Consider the following 21,401-nt stretch of genomic DNA (forward strand, 5'->3'; position numbering starts at 1 on the left):
TCTACATATGTGTTTACGGCTGAGATGGGAGTGGGGCTCTGAGCCACTGCCAACAGATTCCTAAAGTGTTGCTGTGGAAACTTAGGACTTCATTTATTTATTTATGCCTTTATTTCTTCTGATGCCCTCGGCAAATGTTAGACCGTTTTAGTAGATTAGGAAAGACATTCTCTTACAGTTTCATGTACCTTGTGATTTATAAAATATTTTACACCCGTCTCTTTGACTCACGTAGCCACTCGGGTAGTAATGATGCCATTGTTTGTGATTTATGATTGGAGATACTAAAGTTCAGAAAGGTGAAGTGATCTGTCCAAGGCCACACAGCCAGGAAAGAGAGCCACTCCTTTCCGTCACTCTGCCTTTGGGCCATAAATAAGGACCACAATTATTCTTGGTTTTACAGGACACTCAGTTCGCTGGCAATTTGACAGGAAGAATGGAGACGGGAGGTAAAAAAAAATTGACTTCAGACACAGGTTGTTTCCATTCGGTCTTGTTAGGTTGTTACAGGGTCTATAATAGGATCAACAGAATTTTGGATTCCAATCTACAGCATTTCATCTGTTCTAAGCCAGACTGCAGGGTTTTTGTTTGTTTGTTTTAATTTAGAGGAAGCTTCTTCAGAAACTTCAGTTCACATCTGCCTCTTACACCAAGAATGAACATCTGTAAGGTACTTCCTGTGTCACAGAACATACACACATGCGTTTAACATCAAATAGAAAATAGATGCAGACTGATGGAGATTAGAATGAAGGGGCGGTGGGAGGGGGCGGGGAGGGAATCGAGGAGACACAATGATTTAAAGCTCCAGGGACCAGGCTTGGTCTACTCACTCTGAAAATTGGGAGCCTGAAGTGAGCCAGACGGGGACCATGCCCCTGGAAGATTCTGACTCCCTTCATGTCTCTCAAAGTATAAGTAGCTCAAGAACTGAGAATGAATCTTCGGTTTGAGGACTGCTGTATAGGGGATGTAAAGGGAGTGTAGTTCTCTGGAGTCTTTGCCTAGCACCGGAGTTTGAGCCGGGCTATTGTGAGGTGGTGGGACCTTTAAGTTGTGGCATCTAGTGGGCGGTCTTAGTTTAGGGAGGGTGTGTCCTCAAAGGGAATTATGGGACTCCGGCTTTTTAGCCATTGTGGTAGAGAGCCTTGGCTCCACTACAAGTTCCTGATGGTACGACCCCAGAACTAATGCAACCGGACGCAACAGCCATAAACCGAAAGCCCTGAACTGTGAGGGGAAATGAAACCTTTCTCTTACTGAGTTGACGTCTCACCTATTCAGTCACAGTGATGGAAAACTGGCTTCTGCCCATTGACTTTGGAATCTTGTCTTTGGGGAAGGCACAGCTTCTCTCGGAACTTTGGTTAGGTTGGGTGCTGAAGCAAGTAGCCAGGCTCTGCCGCACTGCCACACATAGCCAACACCACTCGTGGGAAAGCTGTGACTGCCAGACAGACATCCTTGACGTATATGAGCAGCTGCTATGAAAAACTGGATGCTCATTCTGGCTTGACCACATGAAATCAGTCGTCTCGCATAGATTCAAAATGGAGGAATCGTTTAGGAGTATTCTCGGTACAATCCCATGAGCCCTCACATTATGCTTTGCCATCTTGTATGTCATTTCTGCAAACTGTTCCTTTCGAAGCAAGTTTTTTTTAATCCCAAACAGGACATTTCTCTCCAGCTGTTACTTGTGATCTGACACGCAGCTGAAGGATATCATTAAACAATTCCATCAAAGAGGACATAAACTTTGTCGGTGCTGAGACACCATAACCTTGAGTTCTTGCAATGATTTTATAGTTATGAGACTTCATAAAATGGTTTGATAACAAAACTTGGCTCACACGGACATCATCTGTCTGAAGGACTTTGTTCCGATTGGAGACGTAAGTTGTATTTAAGAAAATATTTACTGGTTTATTGCCAACTTTGGATTTCTGCTAGATTTACAGTTTCTCTTGATCACTCTGAAGGTGGGGATGGTGCCTTTTGATCCCACAGAGGTTAATCAACATACTGATGCTTCTGCCCTGTGTCCCTTGCTTGAATGTTGTGTCACCTCCATTGTTTTCCACCTACATTGAATGAACAGGAGAACTTAACTACCAACATGCACGAGAAAACCTTCATGATAAGGATGTGACTGCCGTTCGTCTGTCAGAGCATCAGAAAACCCAAGCCATTCAGACACTTGCTTTGTGGCAGGCTGAGAAAGGGCATGCAACACTCAGGACTTTGCAAACCTCTGGGCCCATTATTTAAATCAGCCAGCCTAAGGAACCTTTTTTCTCCAGGTTTGTCCACTTACACTGTCTTTTGATCTTCAGGTTGGAGGGTCTGAGTTCTTAGTCTCTGAAGTCAGCCATTTTCTCCCCCAACGCTGTGTGGTGATCTGAACGTCATCCGTCCTCTCTGCTTATATTTTCTCGGCTGTGAAACGGGGAACGTAGGGTTGTTAATGGGGATTAAATGACCAAAGACTGAGCAAGGCCTGTGACAAAGTTGGCACTGGAATCATTTCACTCATGATATCTTGCATTTAAATAGGAACATCCCTTTTTAGAAGAAGAAACCTGCTCATTGATTAAGTAACTGTACACGCCTCTAAATGGCAGAGCCAAGTTGAGATGATTTCAAATATTGGCTTCTTTCTCGATCCCTATGCTTATTTTCTTTTGATATTGTTTTGTGAAACAGACCTTTTCTCTGTAACCCTGACTAACCTCACACCTGGAATTCTCCCGCCTCAGTTCGTGAGTGATGGAATTACAGACGTGAGCCATGGTCAGGTCAGCTCCCTAGATGCTGTATTCCTTATTAAACTGAAGAAATCAGGTCTCCTCCCACCTCGCCTCCAACTCAGGGACTCCCCCTTGATAAACAGTCAGTAACTACTAAGCCACATCTCCAAGATTTTTCTTTTGAGATTTATTTATTTTGTGTATGCAAGTACACAGTAGCTGTCTTCAGGCATTGGACCCCATTACAGATGGTTGGGAGCCACCATGTGGTTGCTGAGACTTGAACTCAGGACTTCCGGAAGAGCAGCCAGTGCTCTTAACTGCTGAGCCATCTCTCCAGCCCCAAGATATTTTTTATTAAAGGGTTTTACTAAAGACATTTTTGTCCTAAAAAGAGAAACTTATTTTTTTCCTTCCCTTTCAAACTGAGATGCATGCCAACTCCTCTCTCTCTCTCCCCCTCTCTCCCCCTCTCCCTTCCCCTCCTCCTCTCCCTTTCCCCTTCCCCCCTCTCCCCCTCTCCCTTCCCCTCCTCCTCTTCCTTTCCCCTTCCCCTCCCCCTCTCCCTCTTTCTCTCCTTCCTCCTCCCCTCCCCCTTTCCCTCTTTCTCTCCTTCCCCCTCCCCCTCCCTTTCCCCCTCTCCCTCTCCCCAACTCTCTGATTTAAGTTGTGAACACCCTCAGTTTCATTTCTATATGATGAATTATTCTTTCTTGGGACAAAGAAGAGAGAAAAATAAGAAAAACAAGGTAGGAGTGAAAACTAGGAATTGAATGGGAAAACAGCCCAAGGCTGAGCTCTGGGAAGGGTGGGGCCGAGCCACCCTCCCCTGTGTAATGTATTTAGTGACAGTTTCATGTTTTGTCCCAGCAACATCACAATTATTGCTCTGGATCGTTTGCTCCAGATAGAATCCACTCCTCGGACAAGAGATGAATTAAAACCCTGGCACTAGCAGCCAAGCAAAGCCAGTCCAACAGCATTCCTGAAGGGAAACAAAGACCTGTCTGTGGTCTCCAATGGAATCTAACTATTGTTTTCCCTGAAGATCCAATTGCTCCAGATAATTCGTATCTCCTGATATGTGCCCTTCTTTTCTTTTTGTCTTCAGTCCAACTTTTCTACACTTCGATAACATTTCTCTCTCCATGATCGTAGGTGAGTATTTTGTAAGAGTGGGAGTTGCTTATTTAATTGAAGATATTAGGTGCCCCCCACCCTACCCCACTTCTAACCTTACCCTCTCAGAGCTTCACACATGAAGGATTTTTCAGAGCCCAGTCAGGACCCCCTTTATACCTGATCAACACAATAATACTGACGTGCTTTATCCTGTTTTTCTTTTCTTTTTGGGGTGGGTGTGTTGGGTGGGTGTGAACACATAGGTGTGGGCACCTGTGTACACTCGTGTGGAGGCAGAAGATAGCCTCTCATGTGGTAGTGTTCCTCAGGAGCCATCTACCCTGGTTTTTGAGATAGGACCTCTCACTGGGGCATAGGACTGGCAGAGTAGGCTAGGCTGGTTAGCCAGCAAACCAAGGCATCTGCCTGTCTCCACCTCTGGGATTACAAGTGTGGCCAGTGCCACACCTAGTAGCTTTTAACATGGGTGCTGGGGGTTCAACTCAAGTCCCATGCTGGCAAGTGCTTCACTGACTGAGCTAGCCTCTTGGCCCATTCTTCTGTTTCTCACACGGAACTTCCTCTATTCCGTGAAATGAAGGCAGTTCCTGAATCTTTCAGGTTTTGTGTTTCGACTCCTCAGCTCTCCGTAGTCTCCTCTCTCTTTAGTTCTAGCTATACTCAGTCTTCAGTTTCTAAACAAGAGACCCACTACCTTAAGACACTCTGCATAAGTTATTACCTCCATGTATTGGTTAATTCTTGTGACACAAACTGGAGGCATCAGAGAAGAGGGAACCTCACTGGAGAAATCACCTCCAATAGATCGACATATTGGCTGGTCTCCGGGATATTTTCTCCATTAACGGTTGATGTGGTAGTGTTGGGTGGGTGGTTCTGGGTTGTGTAAGAAAGTAAGCTGAGGGCTGGAGAGATAGCTCAGTTATTAAGAGTGCTGGCTGCTCTTTCAAAGGACCTGGGTTCAATTCCCAGCACCTCACAATCGTCTGTTGTAACGCCAGTTCCAGGAAATCTGAGGCCCTCTTCTGGCCTCATACTGCATGTATGTCTACATAGACAAACGTGGGCAAAACCCCTACACAGAAAAAAATAAATAAATCAAGAAAGAGTAAGCCATGGAGAGTGAGTGTGTGAGCAGTTTCCTCTGTGGTTCCTGCCTCTGCTCCTGTTCCATTTTCCGAGCTGACTTCCATCAATGATGGGCTGCGATTGGGACATGGTAGCGTAAACCCTTTCTTTCTGGAGTTGCTTTTGGTAGGTGTTTTTATCAGAACAGCAGAGAGCAAACCAGAATACCCCAACTAGAGCGCCTTTCCCCTAGGCACTGTCGCTTGACAAATTCCCAATTGGACAAAACTTAGTTATCCTTCATCTCTTCAGAAAGCTTCCTCCAGAGTTTGCAGCCTGACTTCAAAGTTCTTCCTACGTCACATCAGGCAAACATCCACCACAGTGTCATCACCAGTGTGCATCTGAGTGAGCAAGTGGATTTTTTTTTTTTTTGAGATTCTGTGCAATTACTAGCAATGCTGACGTAGTCTTAACCATGACTCCCAGAGCAATGACTTTTCCTGGGACCCTCTGTCCAATAGAACTTACTGTGGTGACGAAAGTCTTCTGTTACGTAGCAGCCCGACACAGTAGCCCAGCCTCCAACCAAATAGAATGTGACTTCTTTATTGAGAAAGTGAAGTAAAACATAGTTCTACTTCTCACAATAGGGGTTGAACCCGGAGCCCCACAGTTGCTAGGCACTCATGATACCACCAAGGTACGTTCGTTCCAAATCGACAGGTGAAATTTTACTTTATATAGCCCGAAAGCTGCTGGTAGCCAGAGTGGCTCTAGAGTGGCCTTAGTGGGTTTGGGAATATGTGTACTCCCAAATGATGAGAATAGAGCCACGCGCTACATGTGGATGTTTCTGTCAATGACAGACGGCACACAAAACAGTGCTTCTGTGGGATTATAATGAGGCTGAAAAGTTCCTCTGGCCTAGTGATCCTGTGTCCCAGTGCCAAAGTGCAACAGATTTCACATTTGTGGGATGCCACTGTAAGCAAGCCTGCTGTGCTGCTGGCCGAGTGATAGCACAGCGCAGACAGTGCCCGCTGTTTGATGACAAATGGCTGTTTATGTGTCAGGATATGGCACTTCTCGTTGCCCATTTGGAGGATGTGCCTTCCATTTACTTAAAAAGTTTTACTGCCAAATATCATGCCATGTTACACTAGCCTTAACCTCATCTGTCCTCTGTCTGCCATACCACATCTTTATCTTATCAAGAGACCTTATCAAAAGATTGACTTTGGCAGGCGTGTGTAAGCTCACTGTGTTTGCACAACAATGAAGTAAACAATGCAGTTAGGATACGCTTTTGTCATTCAGCAGCGGGGACTGTGGGGTGTGGGGTGGGACTGTATTGACAAATGTTCTTAAGCTAGCGATATTAAATTATGCTCCCTTAAATGCTCCCGTGAGCAGCACGTAGGAATTGTCAACTGTGGTTTTTTTTTTTTTAAGCTTTCTTTTAATTATAGAGGTCTAAAATGCTATTTTATTTCAATTTTGATTTACAGTTCGATCATTCTTGTCATTTATGTCTCCTTTTGTGTGTTGCCTATTTGGGTCTTTCGTGCTTTTTTTTTTCCTTTTGACTTATCTTCAAATTTTCTTATTATATTTAGTTATTTTATGTGTTGTGTGGTATGTGTTATGTGTTATGGGATGTGTGTGTGTGTGTGCATGTGTGTGGAGTTTGGAGGAGAATTTGAGAGAGTTGTTTCTACCCTTTTCACTTGCTTTTAGTTGATCTTTAAAACCCATCCATTGGAAAGGTGTAGTTAATGCTTCAGCTTTGAGGGCCATGGTGGTAAGCTCTTGCAGTCTCTGTGTGTGTGTGTGTGTGTGTGTGTGTGTGTGTGTGTGTGTGTGTGCAGAGCATTGGTGACTTCCTAGCCTCCAGGCACGTTTCCCATCCAAAGACCATCAGCTCCCCCAATCCCTGTCCTGCAGGATGCACATTTGAAATTTGTTACCTGATCTCCACATGTGGCCACTTGCTAGATACACACTTGTGTGCACCCGCGCATGTGTGTACACACACACACACAAACACACACACTGGAAGAGGGGAGAGAGAGACTTTAACTTTTCTATTTATTTTTTTACTTAGGCGTATGTCATATGAATGCAGGTGCCTGTGGTCACTAAAAGAGGGTGTCAGATCCCCTGGAGCTAGTGACATGGACAGTTGTAAGCTGTTTGATGTGGAGAACTGTACCCTGGTCTTCTGGATAAGCAGCAAGCTCTTTTGACTGTTAAGCCAGCCCCTGAACTCTCCTTTGGCAAACGTTATTTCAGTGGCTGGCACACTGTACAGCAGACAAGACCGATCTGGTTCACCAACATTATTAGAAAGGGTTTTCCCACTGTGGGATTTTGTACATATAGAGATATCCCAATGGTTGGGCAGTGGTGATGCATGCCTTTAATTCACGCACTCAAGGGCAGAGGCAGGTGGATCTGAGTTCTAGGCAGCTTGGTCTGTAGATGGAGTTCCAGGGCAGCCAGGGATATACAGAGAAACCCTGTATTGAAAGAAAAAACAACAACAAAAAACCAAACAAACAAACAAGAAAAGAAATATCCCAATGAATAAAGGGTACATGCCATCAAAGTCTTTAAGATATGACTTTAAATTATCCTTCAAGCTCATTTCTGACCTCTCAAGTGTTTTCTTTTTCTTACCATCTACTCTAAACTTCTATCACAGTAATTTTCAGAGCAGTTGGTTTTTACAGAAAGAATATGATCCTAAATCTTCACACAAGAGTGGCTCAGTAAGTAAAGGGCTTGCTGAACACGTATGAGGACCTGAGTTGATTGGCTTTTTTTTTTTTTTTTTTAAGATTTATTTATTATATACACTGTAGCTGTCTTCAGACACACCAGAAGAGGGCATCAGATCCCATTACAGATGGTTGTGAGCCACCATGTGGTTGCTGGGAATTGAACTCAGGACCTCTGGAAGAGCAGTCAGTGCTCTTAACTGCTGAGCCATCTCTCCAGCCCAGGACCTGAGTTTTGATTCTAGAATTTATGTGAAACTTTTGGCAATGCCTTCCTGTAACCCAAGCACTGGGGTGGGAGGAGAGATGGGGATTCGTAGGTACTGGTTGATCAGACAGTCTAGCTAAAATGGCAGGTTCTACGTCCAGCTAGAGACCACTGCGTCTCAGGAAATAAGGTGAAAAGAAACTGAGGAAGACAGCCTCCACACATCTACACACACACACACACACACACCCCACTCACACAAGTTTTCTCAATTCCAGGCTATTTCCCCTTAGCGATAAGTGTAAGTTCATTCAAGAGCAGATGCTATTTTTCCAGCTAAAATGCTCCGCCATGTGGCAGTAGCACAAATAGTTTTCAGTTCGCATCACCACTACCAATTTCAAAAGTGTATTTCTTATTAAATTTTTTTTTAAGATTTATTTATTGGGGGTTGGGGATTTAGCTCAGTGGTAGAGCGCTTGCCTAGGAAGCGCAAGGCCCTGGGTTTGATCCCCAGCTCCAAAAAAAAGAACCAAAAAAAAAAAAAAGATTTATTTATTATATATAAGTACACTGTAGCTGTCTTCAGATACACCAGAAGAGGGCATCGGATCTCTTTACAGATGGTTGTGAGCCACCATGTGGTTGCTGGGAATTGAACTCATGACCTCTGAAAGAGCAGTCGGGTGCTCTTAACCGCTGAGCCATCTCTCCAGCCCCCCAAAAGTGCATTTCTTTTAAGATTTATTTTTACTTTATTTGTGTGGGGGTATATCTTGTGCGTGTGTATGTGTGTGCGTGCATTCTGGTGGAGGCTGGATGAAGCATCAGATCCCCTGAAGCTGGGATTATGGAAGCTAAGCCATCGGATGTGGTGCTAGGAACTGATCTTGGTACCTCTGGATAAGCAACGTGCATTCATAATGTGCATTCATAACTACTAAAGCACCTCTCCAGCCCCCGAAGTGTGCATTTGGTGATAAATGTTAGATATTAAGAGGGCTTCCCCTTGCTTGGAATTTTGTTCGTGTCATGAGGTGTTACTAATGGTTATAATGAACCATTTAAAATATACTTAGGGGTTGGGGATTTAGCTCATGGTAAAGGCCCTGGGTTCGGTCCCCAGCTCCGAAAAAAAGGAAAAAAAATGTACTTAACCAGATGTGGCTGGTTCTTCATGTCCATGGGTCCCATATACACAGTCTGTGTTTGCAAGTTTAGCTGCTTGCTGACTGAAAAATATTTTTAAACTATTTCTGGAAGCTGGAGAGATGGCTCAGTAGCCAACAGTGTGTACTGCTCTTGCAGAGGACTTGGGTTTGGTTCTCAATACCCATGCCAGGCAGCTCATAACTGCTTGTAACCCCAGCTCTAGGGGCACTGGATGCCTCTGGCTGCCTTAGGCACTGCTCTCAAGTACTCACACATGCACACATTCTCTAAAAGTGCTTCTCTACCGAACATGTACCAACGTTTTAAATTATTCCCTAAGCAATATGATGTAACAACTTTTTACATAGCATTTACATTACATTAGATGCTATCTGCAATCTCAAGGTGATTTAAACTACCTGGGAGGGTTGCCTAGGTGATAGGTAAATGCACTGTGATGTTATACTAAGGAAATGAGCACCCCGAGATCCTGAGACCTCCCTGTGTATTACTCCTTATGCATCCCTGTGGAGACTGAGGACTAAAGTGTCTCATTGTCCTGTATCACACCTAGGTCCATCCAGGCTTCTGTCTCTGCGTGTACCCTGCTCTGTCTAACTGTTCAGTGGATTGCTAGCACCTGGGAGAATGGTGACTGAAGTAGTGTCTCATCCAGAGGCAGGAAAATACTTGCAGCGACATCCTCTTGAGTATATCCTTGGGCAATATTTCAGGAAACAAATCAAGCAAAAACTCGACATAATTTACAGTTCATCTTGAATATGCCAGAGGCCTAGTCTTTGGGCCAAGAGAACAATGTCAAGTGTTAGGTTAAATGTGCAAGGGGTTTAGAAGCAGCAGGGAACATAGAAATTAAAAGAAAGCGTCAACCTGTACTCATGTGTTAAAATGTACTGGGGTTGGGGATTTAGCTCAGTGGTAGAGCGCTTGCCTAGGAAGCGCAAGGCCCTGGGTTCGGTCCCCAGCTCCAAAAAAAAGAACCAAAAAAAAAAAAAAATGTACTGACAGAACAGATATAGTGGCACAGGTAGGTCTCTGTGAGTCCAGTGACAGTTGACTCTACATAGAGAGCTCCAGGCCGGACACACAACACACACACACACACACACACATACACACACACACACACACACATACACACACACACACACACAGAAAATGTGATGGAGGGATGTAGGTTCCTTTATCTCAGAAAGTTCCAGGTCAGGCATCTCCAAGCCTTAGCAGATCAGTTCCTGATGGCTTTTCTCATCCCAAGGGTGAGGGTAATGGAAAGGAGATATAATGTCTCTAAACTCCATTTAGGTAAGCCTACATCAGACATCGAAAGAACTCCTGTGTCCATAGGTCATCAAGATAAATGAGTGAAGTAAGTTACACACACACACACACACACACACACGCACATGTGTGTATGTAGCTTTCACATGTGTGTGTGTATATATATATATGTGTGTGTATATATGTACATACAGATATAAATGTGGAACCCTTTGTACATTGGGTTGCTTTTGTATGTGTGCACATGCATGTTGCATGTATGTTGAGGTCACGGTCAATGTTGGATGTCTTCCTCTATCGCTCTCCATCTCATTATTTTTTATTTTATTCATACTACATTTTATTTCTCGTGTGTGTGCACAGATATGCCACAGCACACATGTGGAGTTCAGAAGACAGCTTGTGAGAGTCCGTTTCCTCCTTTTGTAGGTCTTGGGGATTGAACTTGGGTGGTCAGGCTTGGCAGGAAGAACATCTACAGGCATCTGACAGTCCTCTACCTTATTTTCTTCATCTCGTACTAACCTTCAAAGTCACCAGTTGGGCTAGGATGGCTGTCTAGGGAGCTTAGCATGCAGCTACGCCTGGCTTTTTAGGAGACTAAACTTAAGTCCGTATTCTTATCTTTTTTTTTTTTTTTTTTTTTTTTTTTTTTTTTTTTTTGAGACAGGGTTTCTCTGTGCAACTCTGGCTGTCCTGCAACTTGCTTTGTAGACCAGGCTGGCCTCGAACCCAGAGATCCGCCTGTCTCTGCCTTTCGTGCACAGGGATCAAAGCTGTATGCTACCACCGTCTGGCTGAAATAACAATATTTTAATAAGACAAGCCAGCTACCCACAGTTTTATAGAGAACTCAGTTTTAAATATTGATTCAAAGACAGTGAAATCAAACTAGGTGTGGTGGCACAGGCCTGTAATCCTACCATGTCAGGGTCAGAAGGAGGAAAATCCAAAGTTGGAGGCCAGCCTGGATTGTGTAGACAGACCCTGTGTGAAAAATCAATATCAAATCACCACTCGGGTCAAACAGAACGTCTAAAAGTTGGATGTATTTTAGTAGGCTCCAAATGTGTAAACCCTGAAGCTTATTAAGTTCTGGGACTTCCCACTAAAGCGAATCTCAGCATTATCAGGGAAATACTTAATTGTAAATGATTTTCATTAACTCAAAAAGTGTTTGTGTTAGATTCTGGTCCAGACCTCTATCCACCATAAAAGTGTGACCTTTTCCGTCAGAAGAGAAGCAGATGACCAGCATAGTTCAAAGACTGTGGACAATAAAGGAGGGGCCTGGATGGAAATTTTTTTTTTTTTTTTTGGTTCTTTTTTTCGGAGCTGGGGACCGAACCCAGGGCCTTGCGCTTCCTAGGTAAGCGCTCTACCACTGAGCTAAATCCCCAGCCCCCTGGATGGAAATTTTTCTGGCTAGAAAACTAGCCCTGTTTGCTCTGCCTGGGTGAAGGGCCACAGAAGCACTAGGCCAGAAGCCTGCCTGCCGTGGCTCACCGTGCTGTTCCCTAGGGTTTATCTTTGTCACACCATAAGGTGTCACTGGGTCCCACCACATCTCGTTTGGCTGGAGTTAGAGGAAATAGCATAAGGATTTTATTTGAGGGGAATTGTCTTCCTGGGTGGGTCCCTGGGAGAGGACCCAAAGGAAAACCAGTTTATTCTGTATCTTCTCTCCATGCCCACACAAGGGTTGAGTGTATGGGTGTGAGTGGTTGGGTGGAAAGCTGGTATGAAGGGTGTCACCCTGACAATAGGGCAGAGCAGATCTGGGAGGAGGATAGTGATAGAAATCTCTAGGTATAGGGTGGAGAAATGTAACCAGCGTGAGAGGGGTGGTTGTAGCTGTAAAACGAGTCCCCTCCTGGGTGATTTCATCCGCCCTCATCCCGAGCTTATGTTAGCAACTGCATGCTTTCTAACACACGGTCCTATCTCTCATCTGTACTGACTCCTTGTTCACAACCCACCATGGACTGGCTGGTTTTATGTGACAACTTGACACACGTTCGAGTCATCAGGGAGGAAGGAACCTCAGCTAACAAAAGGCCTCCATGAAATCTAGCTGCAAGGCTTTTTTCTCAATTCATGATCAATGGGGGAGGACCCAGCTTGTGATTGGTGGTGCCATCCCTGGGCTGGTGGTCCTGGTTTCTATGAGGAAGCAGGCTGAGCAGGCCAGGGGAAGCAAGCCAGTAAGCAGTGCCCTTCATGGCCTCTGCATCAGCTTCTGCCTCCAGGTTCCAGCCCTGCTTGAGTTCCTGTCCTGGCTTCCTCCAATGGTGGACAGTGATGTGGAAGTGTAAGCCAAACAAACCCTTTCCTTCCCAAACTTGCCTTTTGGTCGTGGTGTTTTGTTGCAGCAATAAAACCCTGACTAAGGCATGGCAGAAGGCATAATCCCGTCTCAGCTCACTACAGTGAGACTTCTACCCAGCCTCTCCTTCCACTGCAGCTGCTGCCTCTAAGGCCACCAGGTCCCATCTTTCTAGAGCAGTGGTTCTCAACCTTCCTAATGCCAAGACCCTTTAATTCCTCATGCTGCAGTGACCCCAACCATAAAGTTATTTTTGTTGCTACTTCATAACTGTAATTTTTCTATTGTTATGAATCATAATGTAAATATCTGATATGCAGGGTATCTGATATGCAACCCCCGAAGGAGTCTCAACCCACAGGTTGAGAACCAGGGCCAGTGGTCTTATTGGCCTGGTATACTAGTCAAGCTGACAACCAAGAATAGTCATCATACCTGGCCTTTCTGGAGTTTGAATAAATAGCACCCCAGGTTACCTCTCTGGCTGCTCCTTTTCTCTCAGTTCCTTGGCTTTCACCAATGCTCCTTTTGCCCACAGCACCCCTCTAAGGAATAGTAAAAGACCTATAATAACCTGATTGGCACAGCCCTGAGCCAGTTATATGCCTCAGCAAACAGAGTTTAGACTGATTTGCAACGCCCTAAGCACAATTAACCCTACTGCTCTGCGACCTCAACACCCTCTGCAGGTATGTGCTGAGGCTCAGGGTACTAGCTGGCCTTTGTCCTCATCTTTTTGGTTCTAGCCTGCTGTGACCTTCCGTGGTCACAATCTGGTGTGTCCTGCCCATTTCTAGACTTTCATATGTCTACTAGAGTTCTTGTCTTTCCTTTCCTGTAAGAACCCCAGAGTTGTCATGGTTCAAATAGAGTTCCCCAAATATGCTAGGTTTTCTGTGGTCCCTCTCTTGATTCAGTGTTTCTTAAACTTTTCCCCCACACAACCCCTTGTCACCTGATAAGGGCACTTGTGCTGAGGGTCTGCATGTGCACACAAGCACACATACAACAAATGGGAGAAGTGCATTTAGGGCCATTTTAGACATTTATGGCTGGACAGATGGCTCAGTGACTGGTCTTCCTGGTGTTCAACTGTCAGCACCTACATGGTAGCTCACAGCTGTCTGTAACGCCAAGATCTGACACCCTCACACAGCACAGACATACATAAAGACAAAACACCAATGCACACTAAATAAAAATTCAAAATGTTTAAGAAAGAAAGAAAGGAAAGGAAAGGAAAGGAAGGCAGGAAGGCAGGAAGGCAGGAAGGCAGGAAGGCAGGAAGGCAGGAAGGCAGGAAGGAAGGGAGAAATTGTAGAGCCAGGCATGGGAGCACATGCTTTACTCCTGAGCAGTGGCAGGAAGATCTCATGAAAACAGTCAGAAAGTGTTGGGAATTCTCTCTTAATCCCAAGCCAAAGGTCATTTAATGATTTTTTTTATATGAAACACAAGTCAGCAACACAAACAGCAATCTTCAAAATCAGACATTTTAACACAATAAAAATCTGAGGATATACTAATTTGACACTTCCGTGAAGACAATGACGGGAGATAGTTAAAATGTTTTATAATCAAGCTACTGTATTTTAATAAGAGAAGAACGTCTTGTATACAACAAAACTCTGCAGTTCACAGTAGACAGTGTAGCTGGTGTACTGCCGAGGCTTCTCAGACATTACTCATTGGTGTTGCTTGGTGTGACAACAGACACGGGCCAGTGCTCATATCCTGTATTCAAATACCAGGCTGCAGTGATGCCTTATGAGGCAACACAGGCTCAGTGTTGCCAGACACATTTCAAATTCACCGAATGCTGGATTTTGAATAAAGTTTGGTGATCACATGTTCAGAAACCTTTTATGATTGTCAATTTAACAAAGATTTAGCTGTTTGTTTGTTTGTTTGTTTTTGTTTGAATTATGTGTACTGCTGTTTTACTTGTATGTATGTTTTCATACCACATCAGAGAGTCCATGGAGGCCAGAGGGCATCAGCTCCCTGGAACTAGAAGAGATGGTTGTGAGCCACACTGTGGGTGCTGGGAATTGAACCTAGGTTCCCTGGGAGAGCCACCAGTGCTCTTAACAGTTGAGCCATCTCTTCAGCCCCTGTTGCAAAAATTTTCATAACCCACATCCTACCACCAGTTACATGATCCCATATGGGGTTAAAGCCAACAGTTTTAAAAGCTGGGTCTTGGTTAATGATGTCATCTTTTCTTTTCTAGTTCAACTGAGAGCTTTGAGGTTTTCCATGCTTCCTCGCTCTCTACAATTAAGGCTGTTGTTATCTCCCAAGTGTTCTACAAGTGTAGTAGCATTCTGACTAATTCCCGTCTCCAGAATCTCTCCCCTCCCCGTAGCCACCAGATCTTCCTTTACACAGATCTGAGAGCATTGCTCCTATGTTTAAACCTATTTTTTGACTTCTAATTAATCGTAAAGTCCAGATGCTCAGGTGTGGCATATAAAAGCCTTCACATCCCAGCCCAAACCTACTTTCCTGGTCCTGTTCTTTGCCTCTGATCTCATTACAGTTCTTGCTTTTAACCACATCAAATTGTGATGCAGGGAGGCTTGGGTCTGATCTTGTCGTGTGCTCTCATGCCTTGTGCCTTTACTGTTACCTTGAATGCTCTCTCTCTCTCTCTCTCACACACACACACTCTTTGTCTTGTAAAATTCCATCTATTCTTCAAAACTATCACCACCTGCCCCCCTTTTCTTTTTTTGTGGGGCTGAGGACTAAATCCAGGCATGCATGCTAAACAAGTGTTCTACCCTTGAGCCCAGCCCTATCATCTCTGTCTTTCTAGCATCTGGCTCTCGCTACTTGTACTGCATTGCTGTGTGATAGTATACTTTTTTTTTGAATGTATATGTCTCTGCATATACACGTGCACATGGATGAGTGCCCATGGTAGCCAGAAGGAAGATTTGGTTGAATCCATTAGAACTGGACTTACAGTTTTCTGACTTGGGTGTTGGGAACCAAACTTGGGTCCCTAGGAAGAGCAGCAAGTGCTTTTATCGGCTGAGCCATCTCCTAGTTCCACATCATGAATCTCTTGCTGACAAGATTAAAGTTTTTAATTTTCATATCATCAGAACCTTGCTGAGGACCTGTTACACTGCATGCAGTTTTATTCTTTGAATTGGGCAGGAAGTTTGAACATCGTGTGTGTGTGTGTGTGTGTGTGTGTGTGTGTGTGTGTGTGTGTGTAAGGACCTATGATTTCTTTCAGCATGAGTTTTACCTTGTTTCTTTTTTTCTTCAGAAAATGGAAAAAAAAATCACAGAATAGGGTAGTTGATGGGCTCCCTTGGAGATGGTTGCTATGTCGAATGTCAGGTTTTTAGCTAAGTCTGTCAGGGACATAGAGACTGAATTCTCAATGTCAGATGGGTGTCTGCATGTGGCTCTTTCCAGATATCAGAATTCCTCTGAACTACGGATGATTATCGATTCAAGACTTAGGTTTTAGACTCCCTGGAAAAATCTGAATAGTAAGGTTATAGTGTGCAGTTTGTACTTATTTTATATGCAGTGAATTCCCCGTGTCTTGAAAAACTGATTCGTTATCTTGAAGAGAGAGAGAGAGAGAGAGAGAGAGAGAGAGAGAGAGAGAGAATATGTGTGATTTTGTAGATATTGCCCAAAAAAAAAAAAAAAAAAAAAAAAAGCATGAAACTGACGTAATCATTCTTCTTAGCCCAAGCTGGGCTCAGTAGGAACCACTCATGAGCCTTGCAAAACCCAGAATGTGTAGATGAAATGAACAGATGTGTATTTGTAGAACCGTGGTAGTAGCTTATGGGTGGGTGGGAAAGAGATTTGTTCCAAAATCCTTTCAAATACAAGAACTTCGTTCTTACTAGACTCCAAGCAACAAGTTGCAATTGGAAAAAAATGAACAGATGGGTCAGCTAAGGGCCTACAGAAAAAGCCTTTGGGTGGATTTCTTGAGATCTGCCAACCCATACTGAGGTCCCGTGGCTAATTTTGGGTCCCTCAGTTCCTTTTCACCTCATGAAACCTCTTTCTGGCTTCTCAAAAGAGTTCTGGGCATCACTTTCCCCAGTGCTAGACAGTGAGGGATCTGGGCTTATCAGCACAGAACCCTCAGTCTCCTTCCTCTAGGAGCTTCCAGGAGGGCGCCCTTATAGCCAGGAAGAGGAATCACAGATGGCGGAGGGTGTAGCCGAGTCGAAGAGTGAGCAATGCTGGTAGTGGGGGCTGCAATCGTGGGTGGCTTCACCCAGCAGCTCCGGCTCCCGGGCTACAGTGCTGGCCCTAGCGTCAGAAAGGCCGCCCCTGTCGGCCCTCCTCCCGGGCGGGGCCAGCCCCGACGGCGCTGACTCAGCAACGCGAGGGGGGAGTTTTGTCCCTCCGCGGACCCCGTTTCTCTCGGCCACCATTGAGCGGGTTTCCTTCTTCCGGCGCTTTGGGTGCGAGAACCAGGTCCGGCCAGCTAGGCAGCGGGTTGTAGTATAACCCCGGAGCTCACCTGAGGACCCTGAAAACTAACGTTTTCCCACGAGGCAGTTTGGGCACCATGAACAACGCAGGTGAGACACTGCTTGTACCACGAGTGCTTTCCGGGATCCTCTCCCGGGCTCCGCAGATCCCTGAGGCCCGGTGGCGCGAAAGGCCGTGGGATGGGGGTTAGACTAGGTGAGGGCGGGAGAGCACCAGGAGGGAGACATCTCGTGGAGAGGATGCCCCGGGAAAGGGTTTTCTGGGTTCAGCACTCTGCAGGATGCTCTTGCGAAGTTAAATCTAGGATCTACAGTGACCCTATCCTAAAGCTGTCCCCGTCAGCCTCTTTGGGAGGGGGTATAATTATAATGGCATTTGATTTCCCCACAGGACTAAATTCGGAGAAGGTAGCTGCTTTGATCCAGAAACTAAATTCTGACCCTCAGTTCGTACTTGCCCAGAATGTCGGGACCACCCACGATCTGCTGGACATTTGTCTGAAGAGGGCCACAGTCCAGGGTGCTCAGCATGTGTTCCAGCACGTTGTGCCTCAGGAAGGCAAGCCAGTCACCAACCAGAAGAGCTCTGGTGAGGTCTTCGACTTCTTGCCTACTTTACTGACAGCAGCCTATTTTGTCGTCCTAAAAAACGGCCTTGGGATAATAGAGCTTTGTTGCATTGAAAGAACTTGTAGTAAGAGAATAGGTACAAAAAAAAAAAAAAAAAAAAAAAAAAAAAAAAAAAAAAAGGGGCAGGCCCAAGAACATTACCTGTGTGGCAGCTTCGGTGTTGTATGGCCTGTTAGCTTTTAGTTTGTTTCCTAACGTGACAGATGATGGTCTTTGAATGTGTATCACCATGCTGTTTTGATATTACATGATGTTGGATATGTGCAATTTGTCTTCTTGCAATTTTTAATTGTAACAGTTCATCTAGAAGTAGCAGAAGATCGAAACAGCTTACAGGGGAGAGGTTGCATACAGACAAACCTAAAGCAGAGATGAGCTGTGTACTGACAGATTTGGCCTGTGCCCTTGATCACAAATAATCAATGGAAAAATATCCATACCATAGAAGATGTCCCAGAATTGCCCTGAAATAAAAATGCATAAAATAGAAAAAAAAAAAAAACCCAGTAAGGTGACTACAACAAAGGGTCACTATTTTTAAATGTGCTCTGTGGTGGCAGTTGGAGTTGCCGTGCTCATAGGTCAGTTCCTGTCGGTAGTTACTTTGTAGTGTTCTGCGTTCTCATTCCTTGCTGGCTGAGAAGTCTTGTTTTGCTGTCTGCTGTCCAGTTACAACTGTTAGAAATATATCTACACTGAGAGATTGCTTATCTAGGAATCCAAACAGGAGAAATAGTCTCAAAAAAATTGAACTCAAGGGACCTTGCATCTTTTTTCTTTATTTGGACACTACCCCAGGACCATGTGTCTGGACAGAAAATACAGTATTGTTACTTAAAGCAACTCAAAGCACAAAGGATACATTTAACGTGGGTAATGTTTTGCTGTAAGTGAATTATACCATAGTAAATTTGATTTTTTAAATTTTAAAGGAAAAATATATGCCCTTCCAATAATCTTCTTAAGTGGCAGAAAGAACTTAGCATTTACAGGCCTTGGTTCAGAAGGACTTGGGGTGTGTGGTCTGTCAGGCTAGTTAATGTGTCACAATAATCTTCCATGGTCTGATTGCAGTCTCTTAGGGTAAGCTTGGACATTGTTAATCTGGAGCAGGTCAGGTCTTATGTGGTGTATCACTTGACTCCAAATACTAATAGTGTATGAGCATAGCAGTAACAATGTAATTTGATTTCATGAAGTATTTGTCTTAATAGCTCACCCAGGAGTAGCAGAAATAGGAATAGTGTGTAGGAGAGAGGCAGTGTACAGATAAGCCTAAAACAAAAATGACTCTCTTCAGAAGCACAATTTAATTTTTTTTCTTTGTTACAGAATCATTTTTGTTCAGTGTAAAAAAATCTGCAAAGCACCAGTAGGGGAGTGGTTTATTCTGTTTATCCATCAAGTCTATTCTCCGTATGAGTGCTTTTAATATGAGAGCAGACTTTAGGAATTTTTATATTTGCCTTTTAGAAACCTTCTCATTTGCCTATGTGTTGGAGGCATGGTTTCGTGCCTGTGAAAATATTATATCCACGTATGTCAAGAATTACCCTTTAAATTTTCCTCTAGGAGAGTGCTACCCTTAATTCAAGGCCTCACAGAGGCTCTCAGTGTTTTCTAGCTCACCTCACAGCAGAGCTGTGCTTTGGTAAAGGCATCACTCTGAAGTTACCCTAGTCTACACTAGTGTGGACTGCTCCCAGAGATTAGATTCCCTCAGTTTTGAAAGGCAAAGTATTTGAATGTAATAAAGACATGACCTCACTTAGAAATGATGGGTGTCATTGGAAATAGACCTTTAAAAACTCAAATTGATACAGAAAGCGGTAAATTGCAGAAGCTTTGATTATGCATTTACAGAGGCAAATGAAAACATGATTATGCTCTTAATGCTTGTCATAAAATCTTCAGGGACGCTATCATGTGTGGGTTTAGAACTTTGCTGTGTCAGAAACATACTAAATGGAGGAATGGTAGTGTGCTGTGGTTGAAAATTCGGATCTAATGGTGGCAGAGATTCTGATGACCAGGTGCATACAGAAGGTATGGAGCTGGGGAAACTGAGTGGGAAAGTAGAGAAAGAGCCCTCTTGGTAGCCTCCTCCTACCTCCACTTCCCAGTGTTGGGATTACAGGCATGCACTAACTACATGTCTAGTTTATGCAGTGCTGAGGATGAAGCCAGGGTTTTACTGCGTGCTAGTTAGGCTTTCTGCCAACTGAGCCACATCTCTGTCCTGGAGCAGTGGTGCCTCTTAGCATGATTTTGTTGTTGTTAACATGACTTTAAGAAACAAATACTTTTTTTTTCATTTATGTCTCAAGTTTTAAATTATTATATTTTAACTCTTAGACTGAAGTGATCCTCCTGCTTCCTTCCTCCTAGACTTACTTACCATGTGTATTTAAATGTTTATATAACCCAGTTAGTTAAATACCACCTTTAAAATGCAACAACTCATTAGTGAGAAAATAGCTTCTGTTAAGCTTAGCACTCACTGTAGGATGAGTGCTATTCCAATTTAAGGTTTTTGTTCATTCCAAATTAAGAGTTTTGTTCCCAAATCAATCTCAGGTGATTTGCATCTCCTTAGCGCTCTCTGTCCAGAAGCACAATGCTTATTTTTTCCAAGTTCTCAACAATTTGGGCATTGTCAAAAAGAAGGACGTTTTCCCACTTTACTAATGTCTTATGAAGAACTTAAAAAAACCAAAGCATCTTTACCTTCTGCGTCTTTTTTGGACATCATGTCATCTATTCATGATCTCTGTTCATTTTTTTTTCAGTGTTTCTAGGTTATCCTAGAACTCACTACATTATCCAGGCTAACCTTGAACTCATAGTAATCTTCTTGCCTCAGCCTCCCAAGTACTGGGGTCACAGGTATGTGCCACCATGCCTAACCTAGAAGTTCTCTCTCTCTCTCTCCCTCTCTCTCTCTCTCTCTCTCTCTCTCTCTCTCTCTTATGTGTGTGTGTTAAAAATACTAAACCTCTCTGTGTGACTACACATCTTTTGTTTTGCTTCGGATTTAATATTTCTGTTCTGGGTTGAGGATGTAGCTAAGTTGGTGGAATGCCTAGCATGCACGAATTCCTGTATCACATCAAGCCAAGCATGGTGACATATATATAAAATTCTGAAGGAGGAGAATCAGGAGTTCATAGTAGGCTCCAGGACAAGGTGGGCTACATGGTATTTTGTCTTTAAAACAAACAAACAAATGTGATATTTCTGTGATTTCCTATTTAGTCTCAATGTCTAGCTCTTCCCATGGCTTTGATTTTAGAAGTGCAGTTGGAGCATTGTGGTCTATAAACAGTCATAACGTCTTGGTTTCCTTTCTCGTTGTAGGACGATGCTGGATCTTTTCTTGTTTGAATGTTATGAGACTTCCATTCATGAAAAAATTTAACATTGAAGAATTTGAGTTTAGTCAGTCTTACCTGTTTTTTTGGGACAAGGTAGGGAATTGACCTTGCATGGTTTCTTTCTGTTTTCGTAGCAGCCCTAGTTAGGGACAGCCTTTATATTATTTCGCTTTTC

At 43.9% G+C, this 21,401-nt stretch overlaps 1 protein-coding gene and 1 long non-coding RNA gene across 3 annotated transcripts in view; one reads left to right on the plus strand and one right to left on the minus strand.

Annotated features, from left to right (window-relative positions):
* Nucleotides 1–480: 480 nt before the first annotated feature.
* On the minus strand, nt 481–5,575 carry LOC120095329 (uncharacterized). The gene is made up of 3 exons (XR_005490816.2): nt 5,499–5,575; nt 2,324–2,445; nt 481–2,090 (listed from the first exon to the last, which is right to left on the minus strand). It is a non-coding gene; the product is annotated as an uncharacterized LOC120095329 (long non-coding RNA).
* Nucleotides 5,576–17,025: 11,450 nt separating this feature from the next.
* Blmh (bleomycin hydrolase) overlaps nt 17,026–21,401 on the plus strand; it is a 43,180-nt gene continuing 38,804 nt past the window's right edge. Inside the window, exons 1-3 of one of the 2 annotated variants that reach the window (XM_039085540.2) lie at nt 17,026–17,312; nt 17,614–17,811; nt 21,210–21,319. In XM_039085540.2, coding sequence (XP_038941468.1) covers nt 17,300–17,312; nt 17,614–17,811; nt 21,210–21,319 — 321 coding nt within the window. In that variant the 5' untranslated portion in view covers nt 17,026–17,299. The remainder of the gene's footprint in view (nt 17,313–17,613; nt 17,812–21,209; nt 21,320–21,401) is intronic. The other variant, NM_001034163.1, reaches the window with a different exon arrangement.

Source organism: Rattus norvegicus, chromosome 10 (assembly GCF_036323735.1).
Source record: "Rattus norvegicus strain BN/NHsdMcwi chromosome 10, GRCr8, whole genome shotgun sequence".
Taxonomy (NCBI): Eukaryota; Metazoa; Chordata; class Mammalia; order Rodentia; family Muridae; genus Rattus; species Rattus norvegicus.